General features: G+C 36.1%; 1 protein-coding gene across 1 annotated transcript; it reads right to left on the bottom strand.

Moving 5' to 3' along the window:
• Positions 1-726: 726 nt before the first annotated feature.
• Positions 727-26,433, bottom strand: LOC120339566 (WD repeat-containing protein 37-like). The gene is made up of 9 exons (XM_039407722.2): positions 26,061-26,433; positions 24,921-25,114; positions 11,462-11,596; positions 6,490-6,590; positions 5,916-6,115; positions 4,808-5,009; positions 4,081-4,231; positions 3,271-3,420; positions 727-2,317 (listed from the first exon to the last, which is right to left on the bottom strand). Exons 1-9 carry the CDS (start codon positions 26,263-26,265, stop codon positions 2,111-2,113), a joined length of 1,545 nt encoding a protein of 514 aa, XP_039263656.2. The 5' UTR covers positions 26,266-26,433; the 3' UTR covers positions 727-2,110.

The raw sequence follows: 26,433 nt of genomic DNA on the forward strand, positions 1-26,433 counted from the left end.
TGTTCCCTCTAAGGTGTGCGCGCGCACACAGCTTTCAGAGGCTGCGCACACGCATAGATTTACTGGGCACAGACGTATTTCGATGTAATGTTACAATGTGCTCGGTTGGCAGGTTGAGAAAGTTTGTTGTTGGCCCACTTATTACCCGGTTGGAACGCCAAAATTTCTTCACTGGTTTTTGCACAAATATTAGTCATTTCCCAAAAAGTGCGCACACACCAAAATTTCTGCGCACACATACTACAAAAAATTAGAGAGAACATTGCTCCTGACTAAAACTATATAGTGAGAATCATAGTGGTGCATTGCTTGCCAGTAAAAAGCAGTAAAATGTTAAATGAAGAGCTAGCTAAAATACACATAGTAGAGAAGCTCCCTATAAGCAGTAAGGATGTCATGGACAATACATCAATCAACTATGATTTGAGAACATGGGGCCATTTGGAGAAGTCAAATAATAGAGTAATGACCTCCTTTTTAAAGGAGACTATAACCCAGGAGTAGGTAAGGTTTTGTATCCCCCAGAAAGTGTTTACAATCAATGCTCATTTGTACTGGGTGAAGGAGTAAATTCACTTTGTCCTCAAAAATGTTTACTGGTCCCCCACCGACCTCCTAGAACTATTTCCCCGGACTCCTTGACGTCCACGAACCCCAGTTTCATGGACCCCTGAACTAGGCCAAAGATCTCAATATAAAGCAGTCGTATAAAGCAGGGGTGTGCAACCTTTATTACAGGAGGGCCAGATTCAAGCAATTGGGTGAAACCGCGAGCCGTACTTTTATTTGGGGTATAATTTCTGGTAGTTAAAGTAGTTGAAATTTTTGCTAGCTAGTTTTGCTAATATTACAGTGGCACTCGGGTACTGTTATAGGCTTTGCGACGCAAGTGAATTGAAATTGCTCGCACGTACCAGAATAACTAAACCATATAACTCGTTTCGTGGGCATACCATTCAAAACTGGAACTTCTCCGCGGGCCGCACAATATTTCCTCACGGACCGCATTTGGCCCGCGGGCCGCAGTTTGCACACCCCTGGTATAAAGCCCATAAAAGGGGCAGAAGACAAAATTGATACATTCCTGAAAAAATTTCGAAAAAATTGGAAATAAAAATCAAACGCAAAGCAAAAAGATAGGCAATGTAATAAAGCAATAAGTAACTCAGCAATATTTGGGAAATTCTAAAAAATTCAGTTTTTTAAAAAGATATTAAATACACGAAATATTTAATCATAAATAATTCATCGTAATCAGTTTGGAAATTAACTTAAAACTCGAACCCAAATTAAAAAAATTAAAAATTTCTTAACTTTGATTGCTTTCGAATTATTTTTTAATTCCTCCCCCTCCCCCCACCATCACACTACTCAAAGAGCAGCAGCAACTTTAGACTTCTAAAATGCACAACACTTTTTGCCACTACTGTCTTCAATGACAAATGGGTAAATATTATTATGCAAAGCGAAACAGTTAATTACAAAAATAAACTCATTCTGGGTTTCAAGGTCATGGCTTAATGATTCAAGGTCAAAATACTAAAATTGAACATAATCTGTTTTCACCCCCTGCCCATTTCATGTAACCACTGTATCTTCAAAGCCTCCCCCCTCAAGAAAAAAAAAACAGGGAATTGAAATGATCAAAATATCTAAGAAAACTTAGCTGAGATCAACCAAGGTCAGTTAAAAGTCAATTTTACTCTCAAGGTCAAATAAGTAAACTCAAGGTCAAGTCAAAGCTAATTTTACTCTCGAGGTCAAAAAAGTAAAGACAAAGTCAAGTCAAAGCTAATTTCACTCTCAAGGTCAAAAAGGCCGAGGTCAAGGTCAGCTCAAAGTCAATTTTAGTCTCAAGGTCAAGTCAAGGCTAGTTTGATTAACTGTACCCAACCACAAAAGTTTTTTTAACCCAGATTCCACATCAATACTTGAGACAAGACTACTTTTAGTTTATCAACCGTATATGCATGAGACCCCCTATTTTTACCCCCCATCAATATTAAATCACCACTGATGGTGAATAGCCCCCCCCTCCTCAATAAAAAAAATGAAAAAGGCAATAAAATAATATAAAATCTAAACAAATATCAGAAAATACAATTTTTCATCATTTGACATGGTTAATTAAACTATTAGGAATATTAACCGCCCATCCTAACACGACCTTGTCCCAGCCTGCCGTTAATAATTTCGTTTTGTGTCCACTAGAGTGTGCACTATCCACCCAAGCCGTTGAAGAAACCATTCGCCTGTGATACGAGCGATCCCGTGGCAACCGAGCTAGCCTCACACCAGACATGTCAAATAATCGGATCTGAAAAAAAAAATTCAAATAAGGACAGGAATTCCCTTTTCAGCTCGATGGAGAGGAAAGTTGATGAGACGTTAGCCAGCTATTTAACATAGATGCAAGAACCTGATTAAATAATTCAAAATATATTTTACGTTGGAAAATATTATTACAGAATGCACTCGAAATAGTAATTTGATTTTTGCTTTCCCCCAGACCAATTAAAACCCACAATTTTTTTTAAATTTTTTATTCCTACCCCCTTAGATCCGCTAACAAGACAGTCCATGGCATCAGAGAGAAGATTAATTAAAGTTCATTGAAAATAAATTTCTCTGCACAAATATAACATTTCATCATTTGCCTTGGATATTTCTTAGCAGCCACTGACATTCATAGAGGACTGAACGAGCCAAACCCCCCCAAAAAAAAAAATTTCTGCGGAAGTTTCCCCAATTTTCTGCGGCCCTCCCAAAAAAAATAAAATTGCAATAACTCCTTTTTGAATAACACTCAGCCTGTTGGCAGGAGAATAAAAAGTTTTTCCCCTTGTTCCTACGCTCCCCCCCAAAAAATGTTTTTTTTTCCTATCTGTATATTATCATGAGGTATAGCGATGACATATTTCTGGTTAACATTCAGTCAGTTGGCAGGAGAATCAAGAAGTTTCCCCATCTCTATACCGCCCGTGAAAAAGGGGTTTAATGATTAACTATCCGCCTGTTGACAGGAGAATTAACAAGTTTTCCCCCTCGAGGAAATAAAAAAAAATTCTCCTTTAATATAACTCCTTTCTGATTAACTATCAGCTTGTTAAAAGGAGAATGAGGAGATGATGAATTTCCCTACCTGTCTATAATCTTGAGAAATTGCAATAACTCGTTTTTGATTTTTTAATTAACGCTCAGCCTGTTGGCAGAAAAATCAAGAAATTTTCCCCTTTCTTGACGTCCCCCCCCAAAAAAAATTTTCCCTACCTGTCTATTATCATGAGGTATGGCGATAACTCCTCTCTGATTGACACTCAGCCTGTTGACAGGAGAATCGAAACGCATCGTTGCTATTGCCGATCGCATGTTTTTGAGATCCCAGACTTTTACGCAACGATCGTCACTCCCACTAACAATCTGAAAAATATTGAGGGTGATTAAAGGGGGCTCCTGAAGTATGCGAACCAAGATGGCGGACATCGGGACGTAACATGGGTGACAGGTTAGGGTTAGGCGATAATTTTTTTCCAATTTTCCTTATTTTAGTCCTATTATCAGTTCGAAGACTAGCCAAGAGCCTCCCGTAGTATTTATACCTAAAATTATGGCCTAACCCTAACCTAGTACACATATTACATTCCGATGTCCGCCATCTTGGTTCGCTTACTTCGGGAGCCCCGATTAAAGTGCAATTATTCACAGTAATGAGGCTTTTCCCTATGTACGATTCGAGCACGATATTTAATATTGAACGGTTTTACTTTGACATGGGCAAACTACAGCCCGCGAGAAAAATCTGGCCCGTTAAGGTGATTCAATATGGCCCGCCTGATGCTGCCACAACCAAACTAAAACCAAATTTTAATGTTTTAGCTAAAAAATAGCTCAAGAAATTTGTTGAGATTGCAATTAAATTTAGTTTGGCACGAGACTTGTTGTTTTCCACTTTTGCTTCTGTAACACTGTAAATATTGTGCATAAAATGTAACTTTTTCTAGATGGTCCTAAAATAGTAGCCGCTTGTACAGAGACCTGTGCAGAGGAAAACTTTGCTGATAAAAAAAAAATGCAACCAACCTTATCATCTTGGGTGAAGACAGCAGAGGTCACGGAGTGAGAATGACCTTGGCCCACGATGACAGAATGTAACGTCGACACTCTGAAATCACAGACTCGGAACGTTGCGTCTCGGGATGAAGTTACGACCAATTTGTGTTGAGGATGTGCACTGAGAATAAATAAATAAAATGAGTGGATTTAGATTAGATCCGTTTGGACATCTGAAAAATAGGGCACATGTGGCTTTTTATTTTCATTTTGTCATAAACTGAATTATTGCATCATAAGAGGTTTTCATAGAGTTTTAATAGCCACTGACAGAGTATATGTTGCGGCTCTGAGTAGTTTTGAGTTTGATGAAAAGATGCCAAATGGCCGATCCGTGCAGTTTGGGTAGAGACAGAAACACGAACGGAAATTAAGATTTTATAACAGGAAATAAATGATACCAGGCGCAAAATTGATTTCAATGCAATTTCGTTTGCATATGTTTCCTTTTACCAAGAAGCTCCTCATTCATTCTAGCTTCATCGCTTGATAAGGTTATTTCACAGGGTGTTTTCACTTTGTTGAGCATGAATTGTTTGAACATAATGGGATTTGGAACACACCAATCAAAATAACACTATAAATACAACTGGAATAATAAAAAGGGGGCCATGAGTGCTGAAAACCTCCGGAATGGGGGCTACCACAACCCATGGAAAGTTGAGAACGGCTGACTTACACTATTATATACACTTACCTAACATGAGTTAACTGCTGGTCATGTCCGCTCAACGTCTGCACGACTTGAGTAGTTGAAGAGTCTACAAGACACGCTGTCCGATCCCACGAAGCCGTAACAAAATGTTGCCCGTCCATCAACCAATCACAGGCAACCACTGCAGACATGTGACACAAACTACGCATAAGTGACGCCGACGTGTCCACAGTATCTAAGGGTTCTGCAAGAAAGAGAAGACTTTGAAATAGTAAACGAAAGTTTTAATTTTTTGTTTTTGGTTTCTAAAGTTAACCAAATTCTAAATTTAATTTTTATCTATTGCTAGTGGCATTGCCAGTAATTTTGAAGAGGAAGTTCTAAAATTTCTGATTGTCGATTTAGATCAACTAACCGGAATGTGGCTTTTCAGGAATCTTGCGTTTTAAGTTACGAAAATGGCTATGTATCATACAGATGTATCATACATAATTTTTTTTTTTACATTTCGAATGTGGGGGAGTGGGATTCCTACCCTCGAAAAAAAACCTGGCTACGTTCTTGTCTATTGCTCAAAATGACAAATTCCAACCTATTCTAAATTTTTCTTATCATATATCTCTGTGGATCAAGAACACCTGTAGATATCCTTAACTCTGCATCAGCGTCAGATGAAATGTGAAAATATGGACGTCTTCATGAAAAATTTTCCGGTGCTCCCGAAATATGCGAACCAAGATGGCGGACATCGGAACGTAACATGGGTAACAGGTTTGGGTTAGGCGATAATTTTTTTCCAATTTTCCTTATTTTAGTCCTATTATCAGTTCGAAGACTGGCCAAGAGCCTCCCGTAGTATTTATACCTAAAATTATGGCCTAACCCTAACCTGGTACACATATTACATTCCGATGTCCCCCATCTTGGTTCGCATACTTCGGGAGCCCCAATTTTCCTTATACCCATATTTTATCGAATCAAGTCAATGAAAATCCAGTTTTAAAATATTATTTATTCTATTACTATTATTTTCAACATCCCTGGCTGTGCATGTATATTGGGCATAACTTGGTTGCATGTGTATACTGGCTGTATGTGCACATATAGCCAGTTTGAGGATCAGTTATATTTCAATAAAATCGAAACTTACCTTCATCTCTGTCAGATTGCATTTCCTCATCCGCTGATGTCATTAGTGATGATGTCATAGGTGATTCAAAAGGCCACAAGTGGGCGCTACCGTCCCCAGATGCAGTGAGGACTAGTTGTTTCGTGGGATGAAAACGAATACAGTTTACTGACCCCGTGTGGCCACGATACGTCCCGTAACAATGACCTGTGTTGAGATTCCTGAAAAAGTGGTTGCATTTAGTTATGTTGTGGAGCGCCAGGGAGTTGAAAAATTTAAAACTGACAAACTGCTTGAAAATGACTTCCACACCCGGTTGACAAAAACTTTGAGTTCGGTCACGATTTGAGTTTTGAACTTTGAGGAAACTGTCTCCCAAAGTTCAAAATTGTGACATTGAGTCCATAAAATGCGACACTGCCTCCAATATCGATAAAAACACACCTAACTTCAATTTTTTGATATATAAAATATCAACTTATTCAGGTTTTTTTTCAGAGTGAAAAAAGCCTCGTTTCTGTCCTCAGTGGCTGCCAATTAGGACCCTTTTCAAAGTGGAAGCGTAAAAAAACTCTTAACATTATGACCAACTTACCATAACTTTGCCGTCTGGTCGGCTGAAGCAGATCCAGCGGTTGCAGGAACAATAGGGGAGGCATCAACGTGTAGAACGCCATCTTTGTGACCTCGGAGTTCCTAAGAAAAAGATTATATGTTATGTTTTATATGGCATTTTTTATATCTTTTATGCAAAGAACGCCATAATAAACTAACATGTGGGGCAATGTTTTCAACCGTGGTTGCAGCAGTGGTTCCACCAGTACAGTCAGGCATTCAAAAAATTTACATTTCGAAATAAAACTATTTTATTATATGTAGGTTATATTGTTTAAATACAATCAAATATCAAATATATACTTCCTGTTATTAAACTTGCTAAGCTCACATTTGTCAGTATTAAATTTGCTTTTATATTTATTGGACACGTAGTGGACATAACGATCGTTTCAATATTATGTTGTTGTTGTTCTTGTTCTTTGACACGTTTTTAAAAAATCGCTTTTCTCTTCGAATACTGGACCAATTGCTTTGAAATTTTCAGTGGTTAAAAATAAAAATTTTCTCCAGAAGGCTATTACTTTTTTTTTCGCTATGACGTCATCAAAATTATGTGACTCTACGTGTCCATATATTTGAGCATAGCTCTCTTGTATTCATAGTTTATACAATTCAAACAAAAAAAGCAATTAAACTATTGAACAGGGTTTCCACAAGCATATGAAATGTCTAGTTGCGGGTTCTGCTCTAAGAAAAAAATAGAAACCAGTGGTATAAAGAGTCAAATCCAATAATGGGCGTGTAGCCAAGTGACACACCCCCTTTTATCAATCGTGAAATACTGACATGTTTTTATAATGTCATATTGGCAAGGTATTGATCTGCGTCTGGAAATATAGTGGCGACAATGTGTTAATGGAAATAATGGGGTTTTTCGGCCAAAAATCTGACAAATGGGAATGCCACAGGGGTTGAATTGAACTGAATGTTTTATTGAAAATTAGGTATTTTTCAGTAAAGTGAATCTTTTAATTTAGGAATATTTAATTTGCATTTTAAATTAATTTCCCAAGTAATCGCTGGTCAGTTATGACTTCCATCAGCATCAAGTTCATGCCGTCGTAAACTAATAACTGGCTGAATCCCATACCCGACATGGACTGTCAATCGGACGAAAGGTCGTGGTTTGCCATATGATGGAACCATCCTATCGGCTTTCCTCTCCTCCCTGGATAAATAAGTAAATCCTATCCTATTCCCATTTTTGCTTGCCGGCATTGATCCATAATAAACCATTCCATAACTGCATGACTTCTGATCACAAAAGTGTCAGTAACTACTGTAAGTATTGATTAGATTGATTAAATCAAGGATTAGGATTCGATTACACAGTGAAAAATGATCAATTTTTATGTCATTTGCCTAAAGCAGAGTCATTTATACTCCTTCAGAAGCAAAAGAAATTTTTGCAATTACAAATAGTACTTGAATGTATTGTGACACTGTCTTGAACCCTTATTTCAGAGATGTTATTTTCGGACAGTTACTTTTACTTTTTTAAGATTTGGTTTAACTATCAATTTTCATTGTTTTAATCTTAGCATAGATATACTAAATTTGGCGCTCCTGTAATATGTACACCGAGATGCGGGACACCGGAACGTAGTATGTGTACCAGGATAGGGTTGGGCCATAATTTTATTCCAATATTTTTTTTATTTCAATTCTATTACGAGTTCTAAGACTAGCCAATTGACTCCCATAGTATTTGTACCTAAAATTATGTCCTAACCTTAACCTAGTACACATACCACGTTCCGGTGTCCGCCATCTTGGTTCACATACTACGGGAGTACCCTAAATTTTAATCAGGGATTAAATTGCATGTGTAATGTACAGAAAAACAATATTCATTCTTGGAATGCAGTCAGATCTTTAAACTGCGATGCCAACATTGGTAAATCCAATTCTAATTCACATTATAGCAGTTTCAGTAACTAAGTATTGATTAAGTTTTGATTGATTAAATCAGTCTGGAATTAGAATTTAATTAAAAGGGCGAAAGTTCAGAGGAATACGAATCGTGTCTCTTGCTTCTCTGAAATTACACAAAGAAATAATTTGAAATTCAACATTTACGTTTTTAAATTGAATGTATAAACGGAATAAGTGAGGATGGCCATAACCGAATAAATATTTGAAAATCTGGAATTTAAATTTAAAAATTTTGAATACATTCTAAAATTTTATACAATTCTCTAAAATATAGGGACATAGGAATTGGGCCTAATAATATTATCATTGTAAAGCAGCTATAAATACAAACGACATGTGTGACAAGAAGTGTTGCTCGCTAGTAAGTGTACCGGTATATGTGGAAAATTGGGAAATATCACAGCTCAATAGCGCGGCGGTGTGGCTCAACGGGCTAAGCGTTAGAAATACGCTCGCCACCGCACCTCTAATTACTCTGCGTGGGTTCGCAGGTTCGAATCCCATGCAGGGATGGTTATGTGCGAGAGGATTGCTGGACTCCTCGCCGTCGTTGGGTGGTTCATGTAACCGCTGGTCGGTTACGGCTTCCTCCACCACCAAGTCCATGCTTCAGAAAACAAACAATACAGTAAAACTAATCCCATACCCGACTTGGAAAGGTAACCGGTCGAGAGGCCGTGGTTCGCCATATGGATAAGCCGTCTTATCGGCTTTCCTCTCCCACGGGATAAATATGTAAATCCTATCCTATCCAATAACTTGACAGCATCTTTTTTGGGTAAAGCAACGCAATGATTTCAATACCTCGCTGATGGCAAACCATCTCATTTGTGCGAGTTTGAAAGTCATGTTGGAATAAATGTTATATTAAATTGTTTTGTATTCGTTATTCAATTCCGCGGCTATAAACATTCGGTTTAGTACAGTATTCGAGCATATTATCGTTGGGTTGTGAAATTTTACAAATTTTTTTTTTAAAATATTAATTTGGATCACTTTAAAAAGGTTGGGAGCCACTGTCTTCTTGGGGCTCCCGAAGTATGCGAACCAAGATGGCGGACATCGGAATGTACTATGTGTACTAGGTTAGGGTTAGGCCATAATTTTAGGTATAAATACAACGGGAGGCTCTTGGCTAGTCTTCGAACTGATAATAGGACTAAAATAAGAAAAATTGAAAAAAAAAATAACGCCTAACCCTAACCTGTTACCCATGTTACGTTCCGATGTCCGCCATCTTGGTTCGCATACTTCGGGAGCACCGTCTTCTTTTTCCCTGACAATACTAAATCAACCTTTTTCAAGTAACATGCTAACTGATATCTTCTTGCATCTCTATCGAAAGATTATTTCGAGAAAATTTTTTTAGCCAGCTAAGGTAGGGATTGTACAATTGTATCACAAGTAATTTTATGCTGATATTCCCAAAATTACCGGTAATCAATATTTGAAATCTGGGGATGTTAATTAGTTCGAGTTTCAAAGAGATTCTCATGGATTTATTTAACATAAAATCATGGAAATTTAATATTTTAACAGAACAAGAGAGCTATGCTCAAATATATGGACACGTGGCGCCACCCAGTGGCAATAATTTTGATGACGTCATAGCGAGAAAAAAAAGTAATAGCCTTATTGAGAAAAATTTTATCTTTAACCACTGAAAATATCAAAGCAATTGGTCCAGTATTCGAAGAGAAAAGCGATTTTTTAAAAATGGAGACGGAGACAAATAACAATAACAACAAAATTTTGAAACGATCGTTATGGCCACTAAACAGGTCCAATAACATAAATATAATACTTTAACATAAATATATAAATAGCCTAGTACCGACACTTCATGCATAAAATTTCCCGAAATAATCATTAATCAATATAACAAATTTAGACTATTATGCCAACGTTAGCAATTAATTTCATGAATTATAGCTTTTCCAGGGATTGTAAGTCATTTAAATTTGATTTATAGATTTGGAAATATTCGATCAATAATTGTATATGTTGCATGTCAGACGGTTTAATTGGGTGCTATTCTAAGCATTGCGAATTATTATTAAAGGAAACGCATACGGCAAAGATTTTGAGGCCAAATTTGGTTTTCTAATTTTGAAATGGAATTAGAGTGAAAATTTTTGTCAACCAAGAGTTCTTCGTGACATGATGCAGAAATGTGTAAATTTTCCACAAATCCAAAGTCATCTATTTCATTCTAGTGGTATCCAAAATTTATGTTTCCCCTTTCCAAAGTAAAAACTTTAAAACTTAAAAAAAGAGCAATTTTTCATAGCTCGACACACATTTTGGGTCCTCCATACTCTGGCAAAACTCGCTAGTAAGGCTGGTTATTTCAAATACCTTGTGATTTCAGAATCGAATCGAATAATTTTTTTCGAATCGAATCTCGAATACTCGAAAATATATAATTGTAAGCGACTTTATTATAGTAATTGGTCTTCTTAACAAATGAATTACTGAAGACATAGAATACATCACTCAGATAGACAACTGAGCGTTCACACACAATAACAAACACGTTTAATCAATAACTCACTACAGAGAATAGTTAGAATTTCGTTGAAAAAATATGACTCCAATGAAAAAAGAAATTGGGGAATTCACCTCGACCATAAGCGGAAAGATAAAAACAAGATGGCGGGGATTCAAAATTTAGCTCTGAACCGATTTGAATAATTTACTATTCGATTCGAAATGCCCAGCCATACCTGATAGTTGTTAGAATTCTCAAAACCCCTCCGAAAAATTCCTAGCGACAGCCTTTTCCAAAGAGTCAACACTCTGCGACCCAACCCCAATTTCGGTAAACACACCTAGCTTTGCTTTTAATCCCAGGGCATTGTCCTGTGACCCCTATAGGAACCAAGGGCCCAGTTTAAGAGCATACCTCATCCTATCATGGCCCGGAGATAATTGCTCCATGGACCTCCTAGAAAGCTCTACTGGAGCCTATCACGGCCTCATGGCCCAGCCATCTCTATATTTCAATTACTGACCTGCGTGACAGAACAGGTAGCTGTTGCAGAAGTCTTGAAGCTTGAAACTAGTTTACTTGTCCCGGTTCGGTACGTTGTTTTTAATTTCTGAGAGAATTGACTTGATGTCAAACCGGATTTGGACTTCAAGAGGGCCTGGAAACAGAAAAAAACAGGGTTAGTATATTTATAATAAAGTGTACATGTGTTCACTCTGAGCAAGGTATCACCAAGCAGTCACAAATATATAGTATTTATACATTTTGAATTACTTCACTCTGCACCAGGGTTTCCCAAACAGCATTGCAATGGTGACTTTGATCATAAGACATAATTAGGGGCGCGCTTGCATTAATTAAAGACACTGGCAAGCTTATAATTCAGAAAAATTTTATTTGAAAAATAGGAGACAAGCAAATCAAAACGAACAATATCTCAGCTGGTGACAGACAACAGAGAAAACAATGACCTTTATTTTGTGTCGATATCCTATATTCAAAAATGTTTTCTCAGAATGTATTCGAAATAATGATATATTCGGTTTTGGTCATCCCTGACTAACATCTATGAGCTACATTGCCTTGTGAAGAATGTTTCTAGAATGGCATTGCCTGCGTAAGCTCCAATGTCTGCCAGCTGCTCATTTTATGCTAGTTAAAGTCAAATAACCGTTCCTTAAACACACTCATTCAATTTCAAACCTATTTTCCTATGCCTGCTCCATTTAAGCGAAAATAAACACACCTTCAACACGCCCATTTATTTTGGGCCTATTTTCTTGGATGCATATTACACTTAAATTGTCAAAGTAATGAAATATTCAAGAGTTCAGTCGTTAATGCCAGCAAGGAGAATGTGATGAGTAGAACGTTCGATGCCAGACACTCAGACGTGACATGATCTTATATGCACAAAAACAAGGTCACGAATTGCACTGGCTAAATGTCCATATACAGGGTATTCATAAAGTCTCTTCATAATTTCAATTTTGTTACAAAGTTAGTTCTCAATATATCTTACCAATTTTGTTGTTTTTGATTCAGCAATTGTAAGTATTTTTACTTCATTTAATACATCTGTGAGGGTCAAAACAACATATGGCATCGATGAATTCCCTTTTGCAATTTTAAGACTTTATTTTTGACCTTATATTTGAGGTCACACGCTGGCACTTTACTCTCAAGGTGTGTGAAATATAAATTATAATTTGGAGCTTGAAATAAAATGGCCATATCCAGGGGTTCTTGAGCTTTTGGTATTATTGAACCCATGGAAAGGTTGACAGAGCTCCAGAAGTATGTGTACCAATATGGAGGTAACTAATTTCACATCAAGTTGTGTAAAGGGACTGAAACCTATGGGCAGGGGGTATATTCACTTGGCTAACACAGACAGTCCCCGAACTCGTAAGAGAACTAAAATAAGGAATATCAGAATAAAATAACAACATAACCCTAAACTGGTTCACATACTTCGGAAGTACCTGGTTGACCACTATTTTTAGAGCCCCGCAAAAATTTATGAAAATGAAAATTATCTATTGGAACTTATAGATAATGTTATATTCGAAATACTGCATTGTTGCTACATTTCACCGCTACCATTGTTAAATTTTTTTAGTGCCGTAATTGCTTCTTTGGACAGTTATAAAATTAGCCAAAGTCAGTATTTTAACGAGTGAACGAATAGCTAGGTGACTCGATTCATTTTCAAGATAATGACAAAACAATAATTGACTCATCGCACCACATATTTGTGTGGTAATAATGAGTTTTCGTTGCAACTGAGGAAATACTTTATGACTAAACAGTGAGGCCCCCACAACATATTGTAGTTTTACGATAAGTCATAAAAAATGTTTCTATGGAATAAATGTTCAGCAAATTTTTGTTGAAATGTCGATTTTGTTGCAAGAAGAAAAGCGATTTTTTCTCAACATAAACTTAGTGAAATGATTCATTGGTCCTCTTCGCGCCCATATTATAAAATATTCAATAGCACAGATATACATGTCAGCAAATACCGATTATCTATAATCAAATCAGGTCGGAAGGGCAACAAGAAAAGGCCGCTTGAATAAATATATATCTTTGCATCTTTTTTGGGGGGGCGGGATATGGGGGAAGAAGACAAGACATCCTAAAATCAAGAATCCAAAATATTGAATACAATCGATACAATACCGTATCCCGTTTTGTGAGGGCGATCGAGAACAAACAACTTAGGATTGCTAGCTTAGAGCTTGAATAAGGAAATTCAGGAAGTTGATAAAAGCAATGAGTCGACTGTTTTTTATTTTACAGTTTCACAAAATGAAATGGACGCATTTTTGGCCGTACTTGGGGACTTCAATTGCTAAAAATTAAATATTTTTCAATTTACCAAATGAAACTTTTCTAAAATATTTCTAAATTTAAGAAAATAAATTACAATTAATGCAGATATTCAAATGTTTTGTACAACCTTAATTGAACCTATTTTATGAATATTTTAATAATCCCATTTTGCGAGGGCGATCGAGGCTAAACAACTTTTGGTTGCCATACGTGACATGACTCGACATATATTTCCAGATAATAATAGACTCATCTCACCACATGTCAGGTGATCTTTATGTGGTAATAATGAGTTTTAGTCACAATCCAGGAAGTACTTTATGACTCAACAGTGGTGAATTATACGCTACTTTGGTTATTGCAAAATCAATGCTGTACTTGGCTTATATGATAAATGATTTAATAACGATTTGGCCAGTTTTCAAGCAAAATATGACTCTAAGTCAGTGGCTCTCAAACTTTTGAAGTCACGTTTTTGAAATTTGTCTTGAGCCCCAAATAACTAGCTAACAATAAGCTACAAATACCAGATAGTAAGATGAAATGTAAATATTCAAAATAGGACGGGCAACCACTACCCCACAGTAATTGTTTTTCTGTAACAACGTTGTCTCTGACTGACTTATTTATACTAAAGAATTCCTTACATTTGATACGTGTGAAGCTGTTATATTTTTAAAGAGCTGGAATTGTCCTGTTTTGAAATTTCAAAATTACAATTTTTTGAATAATCCGATAACAAATTACTCATCTGAAGTGGCGTCTGAATACTCTTCACTTTACGTCAGACCTACCTGACGTAATTAACTGAATACAAAGCGTATTGAAGTGGATTTGAGTGCTTTATAATTACGATAGTCAAGTTTATTCAATTCAGTTGTTATTCGTTTTTCCTTGGATCATGCATCCTATGGGTATCCGGGTCGCCTCGACTTACTTTGACGTTAACTTCCTTTAACAATTATTGTTTGATTTATATATTAATATTGGGGCTCCCGGAGTATGCCAAACAAGATAGCGGACATCGGAATGTAATATGTGTACTAGGTTAGGGTTAGGCCATAATTTTAGGTATAAATACTACGGGAGGCTCTTGGCTAGTCTTCGAACTGATAATAGGACTAAAATAAGGAAAATTGGAAAAAAATTATGGCCTAACCCTAACCTGTTACCCATGTTACGTTCCGATGTCCGCCATCTTGGTTCGCATACTTCGGGAGCCCCTTAATATTTTATCTATTATTGTTAAGACTTATGTCACGCCTCCCTTTACCTGAGTTACCATATTACTTTTGGTGCTCCCGAAGTATGCGAACCAAGATGGCGGACATCGGAACGTAACATGGGTAACAGGTTAGGGTTAGGCGATAATTTTTTTCCAATTTTCCTTATTTTAGTCCTATTATCAGTTCGAAGATTAGCCAAGAGCCTCCCGTAGTATTTATACCTAAAATTATGGCCTAACCCTAACCTAGTACACATATTACATTCCGATGTCGGCCATCTTGGTTCGCATACTTTGGGAGCCCCTTACTTTTTTTTGTGCTGTGTATTCACAATGTGGAAAAATAAATTACTGATTACTGATGAGGTTGTGTACAACAAGGGGAGAAGTCAATCTAATTTCAAACAGTCCAATTTTGAAATACAGGAACGTTGAGATAAACAACGATTTGCTTTATATTTTTTTAAATTTAATTTTTATTAGTTTCCATGCGAGATTTGAATTTTTATTAACTCTTTTGTTCCGTATAACATATATATTCGTATTACCATCCTTGGTCATAATAGTTATTTTCGGACTATTTTACGTTTATGTTCATGTTTTGTGAAGTATTCCGCACTAACTAAATCATTTTGAGAATCCAACTATGATCCGTGCTTGATCTGTCAACATTTTGTTTTTTTGTAAATTTTTTATTTTACTACTAAGTGAATTTTATTTGTGTAGGCATTTCAAAGCTTAGAGATACACGAAAGTATTTGTCATTACTTCAAAAATAAGTCATTTGAACGAGCGGGAAACAATTTCGCGCACATAATAAACAAACAAAGATTCCAGACAACTATCGTGGACATGCTCTCACATATCATTGATTATTTCGCGTTTCGCTTCGCTTGCGAAGCTGAGTCTGGTTTTTCTGCAAAGGTGACGTAACCCTCTTTCAGAAGAGCGCTTGGAATTTCGTTTCTTTGTAACACGTGTTCATCGAAGCGATAAGAGTGTGAAACGTTCTCTCAAAATTTTTTGAAATTTCTCTCTTCTTACACGCGTAGGGTCGAACGGTTTCGCCTACGTCATTTGGGCGCGTTTTAGTAGGAAGACGCGAAAATAAGCTTTTTAAAGAGATATTGGGGGTGTTCCTTGTACGTTTGGTTAACTGGTCATTGCATATTATAAAATGGTACATAAAGTCGATTGTATACAGCGGAAAAAAAGGGTTAACTGATACTTTTTCAATCTACACAAGGATCAATGCAAGAAGTCACTGATATGATAAGTTACTAGCCCAGAAAATACTGGAATCTTCTTGTTTTGGTAAATTTAAAAAGAATCCTTTTTATCTGGTATCGTCACACATAAAACAATGCAATATCCAACGACCATCTGAAGTGTCATTTGAAAGCTTATCATTTTACGTGAGACCTACATGAAGTAATTAAATGAATACAAAGCATATTGGAGTGGATTGAGTGTTTTATATTAACGAGTCAAGTTTATACAAACAATGATAAAACTAAATCATCTCCTATTGTGAATACATTCTTAAGTCAAGAATCAGTACCAGTATGGTAAGGCTGAAATGGGCAAAGTACGACCTGCGGGCTAAATACGTTGGGTAATTCAATCTGGCTTGCCTGATGCTGCCACAACCAAATTAAAACAAAATTTTGATGTTTTTGCTAAAAAATAGTTCAAGGAATTTATTGAGATTGCGATCAAATTCAGTTTTGGCAAGACGCTTATTGTGTTCATAATATAATGTTACTTTTTACGACACCATGGCCTGCCACTCTTGGCGGGCAAAATTTTTGGCTTCTGGTCCAAGAACCTCGCCCCCCCCCCCCCCCCCCCCTGTGATGAAGCGTTAGAACATTAGGTTCACAAAAAAGATTGGTGGAAAAGCATAGCGAAATAAAAGAGTGTTCCCCTTTTATTAAAGTAAAACAGCAAAATTTGGGGTCAAATATTACTAGTTGAGTTTTTACAAGCAATGATAAAATCCAGCAAGTGAATTATGCTCAAATATATAGACACGAAGGGGAAAACGAAGCAGTATCAAGTTTTTTACAGTCACGGTATACTGACCATAGGATCGCTGAAATGTTGTCACCTTATTCAATGTACAAATAGTCCATATTTATGTGAACTTTTTGTAAACAGAATTTTGATATAACAGTCAATATTGACCTTACCCTGAAATAAGTTGGCTGCTTGAAAGTTTTTTTTCTACAAAAAAGGGGGTTATCCGGGGTAAATCATGACAGTTAAATTTTAACTTTCCTAGGAACACTAATATCAGCACACACAGACTAGTTATGGTCCACACATGACCAATCTTTATCATAGTATCAAATTTCAAAAGGTATTACATCATAATACAAAATAAGCAAGAGTGATTCATGCAATTATTAAGCAAACAATGAGGTCATTGTGAAAACACAATTAACTCGCAGATAAACAATATTAAATGTGTCTTCAGCAGAATCGCGTCCCAAACAAAGAAATAAAATGACAGTTTTATGTCACTGCGATATAATGACCTGGTGGCCACCAAACTATTAGGAAAGTGGTACCAAAGCATTTTTTTTTAAATCCTTCATTTTGGAATTCTTTATTCCTTCTTTCCTATTCATAAAAAACTGTATTCACTTACCTTATTCAATCAAGTCCATGCTTTCGAAAACAAATACCTCGCTAACTAATCCCATACCAGACATGGAATGGCAACCAGACAAAGGCCGTGGTTCGCCATATGGATAAGCCGTCATAAGGACTTTCCCCCCCCCCCCCCCGAGATAAATATGTAAATCCTATCGGATCTTCTTGAGATCCTTAGATATTGTTATGCCTGCCTTTGTTCGGTTCAAGTACTTCAATGAGTGCATAAAAAAGTAGGTATTAGAGTTCTAACTAAAGAATATTAGTAATGCTACAGCAAATACAAAGCCAAATTCCTCTCTGGTATAGAATTCCTATTTGGATAGAAAACATGGTGTCAGGGTATGAACATATTGTGCTATTTCTAGGATAAACCATTCATATCTTCTTTACTGTAATACAACTAAATACCCTCAGCTATGATAAAACAAAAATTATTTCGTTTTTATAAATTCATAATGGCTTACTGCTATAATGACTGTTCTTGAAAGTATTTTATTGAATTACATACTTTCAGCAGCTTTCCAAAAGTGCTAATTCTTACATTGTAAGCAGATTCGCTAGCTAGCAAGCCTGTAGTTTACATCAAATCCCTAGGTACTGATAGAAGTGATATAAGCGCACAGCATATGATTGGGCCAAGCAATAAGATTCATAGTCAACATTTTCCCATGCTTATTAATAATAAGCACACATAATCATATCATGCACATGTCGTCACAGGCTATCTATTCCATAAGCATTTATATATTAACAGAGTTATATTATTTCATATACAGGGTATGTCTGGGCCATGGAAATCTATCATTTTCCATGCTAAAAACGAAGGAAGAAAAATAAAGATAATTATTTCCTATACAGCTAATGACTGAACACTGTATAACATTCACAGCTGATTCTTTTCCATGCTTAAACACACATGTTCGTGTCATGTACATGTAATTAATATTACAGGCCATCTATTCAGCAAGCATAAACAGAGTTATAATCTCATGACTCATACACAGGTCATGTTTGGTCTTGAATAATATCAACAGTCTATTTCCAATGCTGAAAACAAGCATAATTTCTAAAACAATATCACAGGCCATTCCTCATGTATAAACGTATATAATTATCTCTAAGCTAAGATAACAACCTGAGCCTATAATTATGCGTCTAAATTTAAATCAGAGGTTGAAGCAATTAGTTCTTATCCCACAGCACATTAATACTAACAGTCAGACATACATGTGACGCTTTCTATGTGGTGTTCTCACCTCTAACTGTGAAAAAGGCTCCAGACAAGCAAAGACCAATCTTTAAAAACTTAAGATTTATCGTCCATATATTTCCCCAGCTCAAAACAACCATAATTACGGTAGTCTGACCACGAGATCGCTGAAACGCAGTCACAGAACCACGACATGATGCATTTTTTAATTTTGATGACGTCATCACATAAACTTTTCAGGTAAGAAGGAACCTCATAGAGCCCACAAAAATGTTTGAATTAGGTAATAAATTTTTGAAGCAACTCAGAGGGTCAGAGCGATAAAGGAATATTATCAAATAACATTGCATGAAAAATGTATGATACAGAAAAACGCAGTCTCATTTTCGGCCCTGCTTGCTCAAATTCATTACACCCTGGGCATGGGGTTTGAACCCGAGTTGTGAGACATCGGATGCCGACATAGTTAAGTCTAAAGCTTTAACCACTAAGCCTTGTGACTCCATCCATTCCATTTTCAAAGAGAATTTATTCAATTCTAAATGTATCTAAATATTCAATCCATTTCAGAGATCCCTAATGGATGACGCCTTTCACACTACTTGATTGAAAACTCAAACAAAAACTTCAAAAAATCTTTATTGGCTTCAGCAGTACAATGCATCAAATGTCAACTAATCCCTCAGAGACAGAATAACAGATTTAGACCTGATCATAGAGTGTTAAAATGCCACGTAATCCCATGTGAGATGACAAATTTAACTAACGTTAATAAATCCCCCCGGGGAGGAAAATTTTTGTTGTTGAAAATAATCAATGCAAAAAAAGATTTTTTATTTATACCTGAGCAATGCTCAGTGAGAGATTTTTTATTTAGGAGCTTTTTTATATCGTCACCAATAACACTGTGAACAGAACTTGATAATAGCAGCCACTAATACTTATAAAACTACTATTTAATTTGAACTGTCTTTTCTGACCTTACTCAACAAATTGTGCCTATTGTATGTTAGATCCAGGGGCATAGTCAGTAATTGGTGCTCCCGAAGTATGCGAACCAAGATGGCGGACATCGGAACGTAACATGGGTAACAGGTTAGGGTTAGGCGATAATTTTTTTCCAATTTTCCTTATTTTAGTCCTATTATCAGTTCGAAGACTAGCCAAGAGCCTCCTGTAGTATTTATACCTAAAATTATGGCCTAACCCTAACCTAGTACACATGTTACATTCCGATATCCGCCATCTTGGTTCGCATACTTCGGGAGCCCCCAGAAATTTTTAAAACAGGGGTCCAGAAAATTTTAATTAACAAGCGGGTCAGGTCAGGGTTTTCAATAGTTATACAATCTAAAAAGCGTCTCAAGCTACGAAAAATTGCTGTTTATAGATAAAATACTACATTTCTTTAAAAGATGCAGATTTACTATATAAAAACAGAAATTTCAATTCCTGAAATACGCATTTTTCATACAACAATAATTCCCAATCACAGTTAACTTACAGTAAATCTCAACTAAGAAACTAACTATCAACAGTCTTTCATGTTCATACCGATAGAGATAGTTTTATTAATACGGCTTAATTATATGGTGAACCACGGCCTCCCATCAGGGAATGAATAACCAGTTAATTAATCCACAAGCATAAACAGTAACCGACCCATAATTGTGTGAACCCTACTGTGACGACAAAAAGTCCAAGAACAATCTCGCACATTATTTTCTTCCACAGGATTTGAAACTGCGAACCCACGAGGGGTAATCAGAAGTGTGATGGCTACACTAAGAAGGCTCGGAACCACTGTTAATAATAATCACAAATCGAAATTTCTCGGTGACACGATAGTCTACTGTTATAATCTTATTAACAATAATTCAATTTGAAAAGAGCCTTCCAAAAAGCCCTTTTTATTAGGTCATTTTTGCAATAAATTAACTCGGTAACGTGACAGTCTGTTGTTATAGACTTAAGTGGGGTGAGATTACCGGCTCCAGACATTATCATCATTGAAAAGCAAGCATAAATTTATAATGGTAATGTGCTTCAAAAATGGCAACATTGCGTCATGTTTGGGAATTATGAATCATGCCACAATTTGTGCTATGATACCACATGCTGCATCATAATGCCGCCAATTGCATTTTAACGCCTTGTTTTGTATCGCATGTCACAGTATGTTGTGTCAAAAATACTAAAATTGCTGGAAAGCATTGTCACCCTAACCGGCAGTGGAATTGCAATCAGTCTAATGCTCTTAATCTGAATATTGTAATATTGAGCACTGCATTAAATTAATCTAATTTAAACAAATATCACTACACACGTTTTTTAGGTTTTCAGTTTCGTATGTAAAAAATCTTACATTAGTCGAAGCAATATTTTTACCAAAACAATTTCCGTAAGTTGGATTCTTCATATTTAGAGCCTTTCAAAAGTTTCTACAGTATAGCAATATAACGAATATAACACAATATATATCTATAATAAATAATATAACAACCAATTTCTTTAAGTCCTATCCATTACCCCATTTCGTTTATATTATTAAAACCTTAAAATGTAAGACGCTTATCTAAAATTATGTATTATCCCTGGATTTAGGGATTATTTTACTTTAATAATTGCAGCAGGGGATTAAAATCTCCTAATCGGGTTGCAAAAATGAAAATCCCCAAATCTGGGGGTTCAAGCAATTATCCCAATCACCTTGGCTTTAAGCTAAGATAATGGATTGATGTATAATATTTTATTCCACAACATTTCATGGGAATTCCACTCTGACTGACCAAATCACCACTAAGAACAAAACTTGGTCCTGGGAGGCTGTCCACCACAATCAGCAAAACTGAAAGTTCCCTGCCCAAATTTACAAGGTGCACGCACTCTAATTTACACTATGGGTGGAGTCGCCAAACACACCCCTACATGGCACGCATTGATCCAAAAATAAGGGATATCTGGCCTGAATGCGGAGCCGGGTCGCATGACGTTCTACATCTATTCATCTCAGGGGCGTAACTAGAAATTTTTAAACGGGGGGTTCTGAATTTTTTTTTTCGCCAAGTTGGATTGAAACAGCTAGCGGGTCCGATCGAACGCTGGAATCGGGACGTAACATGGGTAACAGGTTAGGGTTAGGCCAGGGATGGCCAATACCGAATAGTTCACTATTTCGAATACATTCGAAATTATTTTTTTCGAATATGAAATTTCGAATACTTCGAAAATAAAATTCACTAATTGAAGCTTATCTAAATGTATGTAGGAATTTCCATACAATAAGCAATGGAATAACTGCTATCTACAAGTTAGTTATATTACCAGGCATTTCATATTTGCAGATTATTGCAGTATATATTTTATATACCTTGAGTCATGTTAACAGAATTAAATTAATACGGCAATAGTGGTATCGGTGATGGATTTGAATATTTGCGCAACACAAAATCATCCTAGTAAAACGCCCATACTTTTAAATATCAACCATTATCCAAATTATTTGCCAAAAAGCGGGATAAAGTATGAGTTATTTTTCCGACTTTTCTAAGTCCACAGATCGCCGTTGTATTTTGTAAATACAAAAATAGGAATCAAAAATTAATATTAATCGAGAGTTTGCCACACAATTTATGTCCACAGATTGCCGTGATATTGTGCCGAATATAATTAGTTTTTGATTCTTATTTTCGCACTCACGAAAATATTGTCACAGGTCGGAGAAAGAATTTATACTTTATCCCGCTTTTTGGGAACTAATTTGGATAATGGTTGCCATTGATTTGTATTTAAAAGTATGGACTTTTTACTAGGATGATTTTGTGCTGCGTAAAATATTCGAATCCATGACTGATACCACTATTTAAAATGCCTTAGCGTGTTAATTTAGTTCTATAATCATAACTCAAATGTTGGTAAATCGGGCAGTTTACCACACATTTTAAGGCCACAGATCGCCGTTGCATTTTAGAATTATAATAGTTTTATTATTTTGTAAATACGAATCCAAAATTAAATATAATTGGGCAGTTTACCACGTATTTCATGTCCACAAATACCCGTGGTATTTGGTATTAATACTTTCATTATTTTCTCAATATGAAAATAGGAATCAATATTTAATAATATCGGTCAGTTTACCACACATTTTATGTCCACAGATTGTCCATACAACAATGAGTTACGTTGAACGGAATTAAATTAATACGACATGACATTTTAAATGCTGGTACCAGTCAAGGATTGGATTATTTTGCGCAACAAAAAATCATCCTGGTAAAGGATCGATACTTTTAACTATCGTTATCAAAATTATTTGCCAGAAATTATTTTCTAATAAATCAACTTGTTTTTCCAACTTGTGCCAATTTATTGGATATCGTAACAATGACGGCTATAAATACCGTATTTCCCGGCTAATAAGTCCACATGGCAAATAGGACGATGTCTATTTTTAGCAGTCAAAAAAGTTTTTTTTCCATATAGGCCTCCAATAAGACTGGTAGAAAAATGTGTCCTTTGGTAGAATCATACTCACAGAATTAACTATTTTTAACAATTGAGCGGTAAATTTAGGTTGTAAGGCGGCAATCATTTTGGACAACCTATTAACCCGAATGTTAAAATAATTTTGGAATGTGATAAGTACTACACTGTACGTCCACGGGTTATTTCACAGCTGTGTTTTCCTGTCCCTGTCGTGTTCTGCTGAATCGGCAAAACGAAAGGGTCACAAATCACTTTCACTCGGTGGCCATGTTTCTCTTTAAAGTAACGATAACCGGCCTGCGATTAAATATCATGATTGGCAGACCCTAAGACCCAAATATAAGGTTACACAAATCATGCTTGAGAAGACTAATAAGCAGGCCACATAGAAATAAAATAAACATACTTTCTCAATTAGACGCCCCCAAAAAAATAATCAGGCCAAAAAATTGGGCCCAGAAAAGCGGTAATTGTCAATTTTTCGACGTGATGGAAATAAATTTGTAAATTAAAAGCCTCGTAGACGAAGAATGTCGGCAATGTCCACCCACGCAAACGTGCAAATGTGTCGCAACACTATGCGACGTGCGATCGCACAGAATATAAACAATCAAAGTGCCGATTCTATTTCATCGTCATTACAATGCGTGAGACAGCGTAAAAAGTCGTTTGAAGATTCCCGTAAAACGAAACACCACGTTTACGGCGAAAAGTGGCTACTATTCGGAATTATTCGAAAATCAGCCGAAAAGGTATTCGAATACTATGATATTCGAATATATTCGAATATTCGATTCGTTTTGGACAACCCTGGGTTAGGCGATAATTTTTTTCCAATTTTCCTTATTTTAGTCCTATTATCAGTTAGAAGACTAGCCAAGAGCCTCCCGTAGTATTTATACCTAAAATTATGGCCTAACCCTAACCTAGTACACATATTACATTCCGATGTCCGCCATCTTGGTTCACATACTTCGGGAGCCCCGATTTTTTTTACGTTTCCCCTGGCTACGTCACTGATTCATCTGTCCAGCCAAACCAACACACCTAACCACCTATGGGAAAAGCCGATCAAAGACGCTGTGTTCCTGGGTCTTCAAGAACAGAAAAACGATGGGTGTTAACAAAAACCAACAACTGATCAAGTATGAACAAAAACTTGAACTTGCGAAAGGGGATTGCCAAAACCAAACTAATTATTGACATGACTTCTACTTCAGTCGTAACCTAACTTCACTGACAGAATTATCTTGGTAAAATCAAGTTGAAAATATTCTCCCAACAAAATTGAATCAAACTGACAGAATTATTACCCTTCTGATCAAATTACAATTATTCTGCCAACCAGTTTCCTAATAACAATTCTCACTTTAATTTACTTAACTGACAGAATTACCACACTTACATTAGGTTAAGATTATTCCGCCAACCTGCACTACAAACACAAAAAATACATTTACCGTACCTAAATCATAGTTCATAACCAAAACAAAAACTGACAGAATTACGACATTTAGTATAGATTATGATAATCCCGACAAAAAATTAACAAAATCTTACTTTATTATCAGCTCCGTTTTGTGACCCATCTACAGATTCTGTGTGCTTATCTGACGTCACTGATTGTAATCTCTCGTTTAAAGCCATGTTGTTTTTCCTGAGTTCTAAGTTTTCGTTGTAAAGTTGCGTGAATTCCCCCTCAATTTCAGCAAATAATTGGTGGAGTCTGTCTTTGACGTGTGGAGGAAGTGACTCTGGAAGTGGAAAAATGTTAAAATTTAAATTCATAGGATAAGAGCAAGATATATTTTTTATGAGCTTTTCACACATTTGCTTGCAGCAAGTAGCCTTCGATAAATTTCCGTTTTTTTTTCAGGTATAATATAGCTTTTCGACTCTAAATAATAATGAATGAATCACCTTATTTGGCAATTTATGATGCGCTTTATCTACGACAAAATCTTGAATTAAACATCTCGTCATCCATAAACAACTGCACTAAAATAATTACAACAAATTTTGCTTTATTTTATATCTTCAATTTACTATTTACCTCCCATCCACGTCATCGTTTTTTTTTTAAATACATTCTCTCACCTTAATTCTAAAAAGGAATCGCGGCTTAAATAGTTTGAAAATCATTGCCGCAACTGGGGGGGGGGGGGGGGGGGGGGGTCAGATCTTCAGTTCAGTAGCTTGATATAAATATCTCAGAATAAAATTGTTAGAAAAAAATATAGAGCAAAATATCAGGCAATAATCTAACCTAATTCAACATAACTTAAGGGTAGGCAAAATCTTTTTTGTAAAGGATTGAATTGAGAAACTGACTGTGACATCAGAGTTGAATGGCAGTTACAGCGTTAAGATGAAGATGAAAAAAAATAACAACATTATTTAAATAAAAATTCATAGTTTCTAAAAAGTTTAAATTTTGTGAGCAGTTGTGAAAAATTTCTTAATTCTCATCAAAAATGGGTTGCCCAAGTAAAATGCTCTGGCTGGCCGAATGTGGGGCACATTTTGCCCATTCCTGTCCTAATCTACGCTAAAAAGGGGAATATATCGTGGCTGCACCACCATTAATATTCATATCTGTTTTTTCTTTATCCTAATTATGTTTGGTTAGCTTTGTGTCTTGCTAGTCCAAGATAATGCAGGATGAAAACTGAATGGAATCAAATAAATACCAAGTATCACCTTCACCAGTCAGATCTGTGTCGCTTGACAATCCGCGATTACTTTTATCCCGCTTGAACGAGAGATCTTTCATAATTCCAGGATGTCCTGACGGCGCAAGGGTGGAATCTTTTAACAAATTTGTAGACGACTCTCTCTCTTTCGGTCCGTTTTGTTTCCGTGACAATCTTGATTTTTTATCGTCTCGTTTTTGTGACGCCTCCATTTTTATATTTTCAATTTTTGGAAATAATACTTTTCAAATAATATTGAGGTCTTCAAATACTTTTTGAATATGATTGTGATGACATTGAATATGATTATGGCATCATAATTATGGCAATAACTCAAATGCAATACATTATACAGTTAATACTATGAAATACTGCACATC

This window comes from Styela clava, chromosome 9, assembly GCF_964204865.1.
Source record: "Styela clava chromosome 9, kaStyClav1.hap1.2, whole genome shotgun sequence".
Lineage (NCBI taxonomy): Eukaryota > Metazoa > Chordata > Ascidiacea > Stolidobranchia > Styelidae > Styela > Styela clava.

Coding starts and splice junctions, on each gene's coding strand:
- LOC120339566 (XM_039407722.2), bottom strand. CDS start 26,265: ATGGAGGCGTCACAAAAACGAGACGATAAAAAATCAAGATTGTCACGG. Junction 6,116..6,489: donor GACCAGACGGCAAAGTTATG/GTAAGTTGGTCA, acceptor CCACTTTTTCAG/GAATCTCAACACAGGTCATT. Junction 2,318..3,270: donor TACCTCATGATAATAGACAG/GTAGGGAAAATT, acceptor TTTTTTTTTCAG/ATCCGATTATTTGACATGTC.